The sequence below is a fragment of the Acanthisitta chloris genome, unplaced genomic scaffold (genome assembly GCF_000695815.1).
Source record: "Acanthisitta chloris isolate BGI_N310 unplaced genomic scaffold, ASM69581v1 scaffold39029, whole genome shotgun sequence".
NCBI lineage: Eukaryota > Metazoa > Chordata > Aves > Passeriformes > Acanthisittidae > Acanthisitta > Acanthisitta chloris.
In genome coordinates this window covers 1-8,459 of record NW_008692633.1, presented here as the reverse complement: position 1 = coordinate 8,459, position 8,459 = coordinate 1, and the positions used below count along the sequence as shown (strand labels likewise).

Sequence of the window (8,459 nt, the reverse complement as noted above, 5' to 3'; positions counted from 1 at the left end):
CACTCTGATCTTTCCTAACATACAAATCTCCTGTTCTGTTGAACTGAGGAGACTAATCAGGCATCAGGAGACTTTTTTTCCCCCAAGAATGCAAGATGCAGCAGCAAAGGTTCAGGAAGCATTTGGATAATGCTCTCAGGCACATGGTGTGATTCTTGAGGATGTCCTGTACAGGGCCAGGAGCTGGACTTGATTATTCTTGTGGGTGGGTCCCTTCCAACTCTGAATACTCTGTGATTCTGTGAAATATAATGCTATCAAGATCCCAAGTGGCCCTCCAGACGCTGCTATCATGAAACAACAATTAGTTCCTAAAAATATTACATGGGATGCCTTACCTGTACAGACACGACTATCAGTAAGCAGGTCTGGGCCATCAGTGCAAAGGACTGGTAGTCAGCAATGGCCTTCCCATCACTCCTCACTGTATTGTACATGGCCCCATAGGGGATGAAGAAGAGGATGAGGGAACTGTAGATCCCTTGCAACATGCACTTGACAAACACCACTTTGTTAAAGTAGAGATTTTGCTGGCCAGGCACATATAGCTGAGGAAACAGCATGCTCCAACGATCATCCACATCCTGAAAGCAAAGAGGAGATGATCAGATTTGCTGACAGCTACCCAATCAAGCACAGAGACCACTTAGTGCTGCCATGTCTTTGTGACATGCATTTCCATGAAAAAAGGCTTAGCACACAATTCACTCAGTTGTGCTTACTAGAATGACACATCCCAAGGTCACCTAGTCATACATTCAATGTTGTATTTCACCTGTCTTGTGCTGAAAAAATTGACAGATGATGAAAAAAGGGGAAAAAATATACACTTCATTTAAAGCAGACTGCATGGTCTGCTCTTCAGAGAGTTGACTGGAAACTAAGGATTAGAAAATACCTCCCCAAGGCCCATGCACAGGTAAGGCTGTTTGACTTGGATCCTTTAAATGTCCAGAGTTGGACAATGTGAAACACTGCAGAGTAGCCAGTTCCTACTTATTTAACTTATAAAATGCATATAGGAACAGCTTTATTGCTCCTACATCTTGTCAAACAGTGGCAATGAGGTAGAACTGTGTGTGGGAGCGTCCACAGAAAAAACTCACTAGTAATGCTGAACCTGGAAAATCTGGCTTCAAAGATCTAGTTAATTAATTGCTTTGTCTGGTCATTAGAAAGTCACCTTTCACACTTCAGGAACACAGCTAGTAGGTAATAACTGCTTCAGGGAAGTGCTTCAATGACAGCTTGTACTGTAGGCAGCAGCCTAAACCAAAAGTCTCATCACACCCCAAACCCCACAGGCCAAATCAGGATAGTCATAGAATCACAGATTATCTCAATTTGGAGAGATCCATTTGGATCATTGAGTCCAACTCCACACTTCTCACAGGACTACTTAAACCTGCACAGTCTGATGTACAATCTCCCTGGTGCATCCTTTTTTGTGGTCTAAGTGTTCACTGGCAGAAAACTATTTCAGGGCTACCACAATGTCTAGCCTAAAGGTCAGCTGCTTTCGCTTCGTTGAGCCAGCTCAAAGCACCTGGAGACAAAACCCCTATTAAAAAATTCCCTAAGTGGTGACAGAAACAGTACCTGATCAAAAAGGCTCATTCCTAGTACTGGAAGGGAGGTATATACCAAATTGTAAAGTGTAATGAACCACTCATCATAGACAGTCTGTGAAAAAAACAAAATAGAGCATGAAGTTAGCAAAAAGCTATCTCTTCCATTTCTTTGAAAGTTTATACAATTAAAAGCTGCAACGTCTTAGTTTGAGATGTTACTGAGACAAAAGGAATGACTGAAGCTCAGCATTCCTAAACAGAGGAAGGATCACATTATGCCAGACCAGTCTGTTCAGCACTCACTGCTGGCTGCAGCCCGAGCAGGATACCTCCACACCAATCTGCACCCACCCTGCCTGCACCCTGCACCTGCAGTTCCCTGGTTATCTGCACTTCTCATGCATGGGTTTGGTTGAAGACTGGTTTGCCCTGAACCAATACCATTTTTTTCAATGTAGATGTTCTCCTCTTTTAAGCTGCTGATGCAGACAGGTATCTCAGGATTAAACTGTTTGCTCCAAATGTGCTAACAGGGTAAGCATAGGTCTTACAAGATCTGCACCAAACTGTAACCTTTTTCAGCAGCTGATGGTTGTAATCACTTTGAACACTTTCGAAAATCCTGCAGGTGGCCTATGTGCTTCATAATGCACCAAAATGCCAGGGGAGGTTTATACTGGATATTAAGAAAGGTTTCTACAATGAAAAGGTGGTCAATGTCCAAAACACGTGTGGATGTGGCGTGTGGTACATGATTTAGCAGTGAGCATGGCAGTGTTGGATTAATGGTTGGACTCAGCGATCCTGAGGACTTTTCTAACCTTATTAATTCTACAATTCTATAAATGTCTTCAAGAATCTGCCCTATACCAGCACTGTGATGAAGGCAGCAATATCTGCTTTATGGCTAGAGAAGAGAGACCTGAGTCTGTTCAGTAGAGGTAGGAGGAATGGCTTAGTTTAATTCCTTCTGAAATGTTTCCAGATGCTCTGCTTGAAAACACTAGGCATAGAATCATAGAATGATTTTGGTAGAAAGGGACCTGTAAAGGTCATCTAGTCCAACCTCTCTGCAATTAGCAGGGACATCTTCAACTAGGTCATGTTACTCAGAGCCCTGTCCAACCTGACCTTGAATGTTTCAAGGAATGGGACTTCAACCACCTCTCCTGGCAATTTGTGTCAGTGTTTCACCACCTCATTTAAAAACTTTCTTCCTTGTAGCTAATCTAAATTTACCTTCTTTTGGCTTAAAACCATTAGCTTTTTCCCCATCACAATAGGCCATGATAAGAAGTTTATTTCCAGCAATCTTGCAGCCCATTTAGGTACTGGAAGGTGCTCTAAGTTCTCCCTGGAGCCTTCTTATCTCCCAGCTGAACCACCCCAGCTCTCTCAGCCTGTCTTTACAGGAGAGGTGCTGCCCTGTGATCATCTTCATGGCCCTGAGAAAACAGAAGCTGGACTTACCTGTGCTGAGAAGCCAGAGAAGAAGCCATACCAGAAATGCACTAAGGTGAAGGCAAAATTCTTATAGAAGAAGTATTTGAGGAACTTGCACATGCGGATGTAGGACCATCGGCCATGGACCAAGAGCAGGCGCTGCAGGTAACGGAACTGTGCAAAGGAGAAGTCACTGGACAAGACTGCCTGCATCCCCTCCTGGCCACTAATACCAACCCCGATGTGGGCAGCTGCAACAAGAAGGTTATTGATCACATCATTACACTGAGAGCTTTGATTATCCCATTTTAAAAATTCATTCCCTGCACTGGAACACTCTGGTAATTCTCTCACAGCCTTCATAAAATGTCATATACAAAGTTTTAGTTATTTTAAAAAATAATATTTTTGAGCTCTGATTCTTTCAGCAGCACTATGAATTTGGCTGTGGTGATACATTTCCTGTAACTGGGCTTTTATTATTTCAATGAAATTATAGGTTCAGTGACAATTTATATTTTCTTTCTGAATGTTTTCCAGCAGCACAAATGCTGTTGTTCACAGCAGCTGCTGTTATGAAAAAATGAATTTATTGACATGTGACTTATATTTACATACATGCATGTATGTAAATATAAATACATCACTCCAGACAAGCAAGATCTTAAAACCATTTTTAGAATTCTTAGACACTGTGCTACAAGGCAGACTGTAGCCTTTGTACACTTCCTGGGCATTATTAGTTCAATCAAATAATTAGATAGAAGAGCCACATCTTTTTTAATAGTAACTTGGGTTTATTAAACATGGACATAAGTTTAATATGACAGCTAATTATGCAGCTTTAACTAATGAGAACAATCTTGATGGCTGGAGGTTTGTTAGATTCAGAGGTTGCCTCGGAACAGTGAATTGATAAAATCCCAAAGTCCCAATCCTCTTGTGGGGGGACTGGGTTGGTTTCTAATTATCATGTACACTTTAACTTTTCTTCCCCTTTCTTTGCTGACTGCCTGACTAATCTCCCTTGAAGCTCTCTACTTAGCCTTTTCTTTCTTAATTAAAAGGCTCCAGTTAATCAATTCTTGCAAATTAGCACAAGGAAGATTAGCAATAGGCCCTTCTGAATAATCTTAATTTAATTATACCTAGTTAGGGGATTTTTTTTGTAAATTCACTGAGGTAATGCAGCATCAAATGATGCTCAAGGATGAAGGGGCCTGGAAGCCCAGCATTTATAACTCAAGGGAGATAATTAACAAATGGCCCTAATATAAAGAAATGCAAAAAAACCTCTACATAATATTATATAGGAATGTTTTCTTTCTGCTTTGAAGCCAGGCCCTTTATGAAACAAACTTGTTTGTTTTATATATTGCCCTTGTGATATAGACACACATAAGGACACATTACAGCCTGGCTGGACTTTTCATAGAATCATAGAATCATTTAGATTGAAAAAGGCCTATAAGATCATCAAGTCCAACCATTTTGTCTGTTCCAAGGCAGAAACAGAGAAATAGGCACTTAGTGCACCTTTAGCTTCCTGACATCCAGTCCAACCTAGAAGGCAGGAGATATGAGCAACCTGTAGTGACAGTGCTCTGTAGAGACCTGTCAAATCTTGGGACACAGACTCTTGATTTCACAAAGAGGGTGGTACAGGAGGTACTCAAGTCTGTGTTTCCACTGCTAGCCGACCTCAGATAGCAAATACATCAGCAAGTCATTTTGCTATAGCATGCTGGCTGTGGGCCTTCACTCACTTTTGATCATGCTGACATCATTGGCACCATCTCCAATTGCCAGAGTCACAGCCTTCTTGTACTTCTTCACCAGCTCCACCACCTGGGCCTTCTGCAGGGGTGTTACCCGGCAGCAGATCACCACTTTGCACATGCAGGCAGTTCTCACCAGCTCCAGCTCCAAGTTCCCTTCCAATGCATAAGCCTGAGAAGTAGCAAAGGGGTTGTTCAGGTCAGACTCTCAGCAATGCCTGGCTTAACAAACAGAATGCAGCAAGTTGGAAATGAGAACAGAGCTAGCTCTGTCAGTCAGCAGAAGGAAGGTATGGGATACCCCAAGTGAATCCATCAGCTCAGTCACAGGAGACACCCACACTGCGTATCATACTGCACAGCTTAGGCCTAGGAGTTTGCACCTTGGCTGCATCATATCTGGATGTGCACAACAGCTGGATATGCACAGCAGCTGCTCTGGCTGATGTAACCTGACAGAGTGGCAGAAGTGTCAGACACCAGGAGCACTAAATTAACGAAGCTGTGGCCAGGCTTGAGACAACCTTGTGCATCTCCATGTGAGAGAGTCTCTGCTCATCCTTCATGGATTATTTTTTAAGCTCGGGGAGATCTGTGGTATAAATAGGAGAGATTTCAATTTAGGAGTGCTTAATTGAAAAAAAATAAATCATGGGAAAAGTTAAGCTCAGGTGGGCATGACAAAGCGAAATAAAAAGCCAGGGAGAAGTCTGCTTTGCTCTGAGTGCTGACCTTTTAAATCAGTCAGCCGTGTTATTTCTATTCGGGAAGCACAGAGATAATTGGATGTCTCGTCACCCCTCCAGTTCTGCATGAGGAGGAGGGAGCAGCATTAGCTTTTCATATTTCTATCTGATCATGCTTTTTGTCTCTGTTCTTTTTTTTTTTTTTTTTGGTCTCTTTTTAGCAGACATGCACAGAAGGAATCTATAGAGCTCCCTTCTCCTAGGAGCCATGACAGCAGGCCCACTGCCCTTTCTGCATAAGGCAGACAGTCCTTAGGCCACATATCCTTTCTTCTTGAAACAGAGAGCTGTGAGTCACCAGTGTCCCCACTTCTCTCTGTCAGTGGCTGTAGGTTTGCTCAACAGGAGACCTTTCCATAGTTAACTTTGTTACCACTGGTTGGTACAGGCAGAGATGGCTTTTGTCTTAACATCCTTGCTGCACAGCACCCGCTAAATGTTATCACATCATGTGTTAAAGGTACTACTGCACACAAGTCAACTAGTGTGATGATGCCATTTACAGATGCTGATGTGTTTCTGTTCAATCAGTTTGTTCAAGCAACACCAGACATAGCCCCAGCACTGCCATCCCACCCATCTGCAGGTAGGGATATAGCACTGAGCACTTGCTGTGTTTGGGTGGGGCAGTATCAGGACTACTATCATTGTTCAAGCTCATAAAAGTAAATAACATCTTATTTTGTCTGCACTGTCCTTGTGGTTGCCACCCAGGAGAAAGCCACAGTCTTGGTGAGACTGGTTGTGTCCGCTTAATACAGCCTGGCTGTTCCCATACAGCCCAGATTTGAGTTTCTTTGTGGGGGATGTAATCTCTTGCCAGCTTGTGGGTGTGTGTGGTTTTCCACGAATAAAAAGAAAGCTTTGCCACTGCTGCCAGTAGTGCTTTGACAGCACAGCACTCAGGTGCCGTGCTGTAGGCTGAGGGGGTGAAGTAGGAATGGGCAGGGGTTTGTGGCCGATGCCCATCCATGCAAATGTACCGAACCTGGCAGATCTCTTGTCTGCTTTGCAGTGGGGATCTAAAGGCAATTACGTCCCGGTAGTTAAAGAGGGAGTGAGTGTTAAAGAGGGAGTGAGTGCAAAGAAAAGAGGATACTTAACAATGTTTAGGTGTCTGAAAATGTCTGGGGTCCATACACATGGCACATAAGCCAAAAAGCAGAGCAAGATGAGATTTTATAATAGCAATTTACTGGGGTGATACAGAGCTGGGAATGAAATTTGCTAGACTGCCATCAAGAGAGGTAGCAACCATAGGGAATAGAAACGTCTCTGAGATGCAGCACTTCCTGGTACTTTCCATGTCTGCATATTTGCTTTCACTAAGATCTGCCAAAGTAAAATACAACAGATAAAAAAACTTGAATAAATTAAGCCTTCCTCCCAGACAGGTTTAAATTGATCTAAATTGGTTTTTTTTTCTCTAACCTGTTCTAAAAAATTTCCAAGTATAGAAAATCTATTCCAGGGCCCAGAACTCTCTTATCTGAGTTTAATTCCATTACTTTGTTTACCTGTCATTATTTGAAGAGGCTCAGAAATCCTAACTCCCTCAGTTTTCCCCTACGCTTTCCAGATCATGCATGACTACTCTTCGTTTCCTTTATACTCTCTCCCAGCCTGGTATTACCTGCTCTCTTTTTAAGCAGTTAATGCCAACACTGAGCATCAAATAGGTGTGGGATAACCCTCTGAGGAGGACAGTTAACTGTTGTTTTAGATCAAGAGTGAGCCCTTAAGAGCCACACTTTACAAGTAGTCTTGCATCTGTCACTTAACAATTTAATCTAAAGTATATTACTTCAGTTTGCTTGGAAGAACATCATGGGAGAGAGCATAAAACAATTTATTAGTGAAGTTACAAGATCTACATCCTATCCATTAAGCATATCTGTTATAAGATATATTCAGTAGAACATGTTCTTAGCAAACTTGAAACCCGTCTCTGATGTTATCTCCTTGATGCATGGACAAATTACCTGGTTATTTTTCTAGTGTCTTTCTGGGAATTAAAATTGATCCAGCTACTTTAGCCGTCTTGTTCACCAAAGATCAGGCCAAACTCTTCCCTGTTCCAGCCTTCTGAAACCTTTTCAATACCCTTTGATATCTCAGATAACCACTAAGCCTAATTCTCAACTAGGAAAAAAAATCTGCCCTCTACAGCTATATTTTTAAACCATTTTTCAGACTTCCAGTATGTCTTCCAATAAGTTCTTCAGGGAACTCATCCCTAGAAAGGCTCTGAACCTTCCTTACCAGGCTGTGGCCAGTGATAACCAGACCGTACACCCCATTTGCTTGCTCATCAGGTATAATTTTTGGTTTTTTTGAAGATTTTTCAAACTGAATATTGATTTCTTCACTGTCCAGAAAGGAGTCTGGCTTCATCTTTTTCCTTGCATTCCTACAAAAAATAATAATAAAAAAATATCCAGGATAATAAGGATAATAACGGTAGTAAGGAAAATCTTTTAAAAATATATATGTTTTGCTACAGCAACTTCATGAAGATAAAAAATTGGTGCTTCCCTTTGATGGTTTAGTTCAATTTAACTTGTATCCCTACAACTGACATTGTTGCCAAAGTGTTGCTGATTTAAAGTCAAACAAACTAGCTGCGTGTCACAAAGGATGGTATCCCAAAGGGAATCCTATTTTCTGTGCATGTTGTCTGGCAATGACCTATTCCAAGAGAGAAGGACTGAAAACCTTTTTCCCTTTTCCACCTATACTTAAGAAATTGTCTCTACAGAGGAGGTGAGGGAGGAAGGTAGGTTCTCTGATCCTGCCAGAAAAGGACCATATCCAGACAAAGGACGGCAATGTGGATAAACAGTAATAGCAGTAGAGCAACAGCATACTTGAAGCCTGGAGTCAAAGCCTTTGAAGCTCCAGACCTCTTGTTCAATTTTATT

General features: G+C 41.9%; 1 protein-coding gene across 1 annotated transcript; it reads right to left on the bottom strand.

Moving 5' to 3' along the window:
• Positions 1 to 338: 338 nt before the first annotated feature.
• On the bottom strand, positions 339 to 7,948 carry LOC103809860 (phospholipid-transporting ATPase FetA-like; the record flags this gene model as incomplete). Its single annotated transcript, XM_009082730.1, has 5 exons — positions 339 to 584; positions 1,600 to 1,683; positions 3,042 to 3,265; positions 4,781 to 4,964; positions 7,801 to 7,948. Coding segments are annotated over 5 exons (886 nt in total), but the record flags the coding sequence as incomplete, so codon positions are not given.
• Between the last annotated feature and the right edge of the window lie 511 nt (positions 7,949 to 8,459).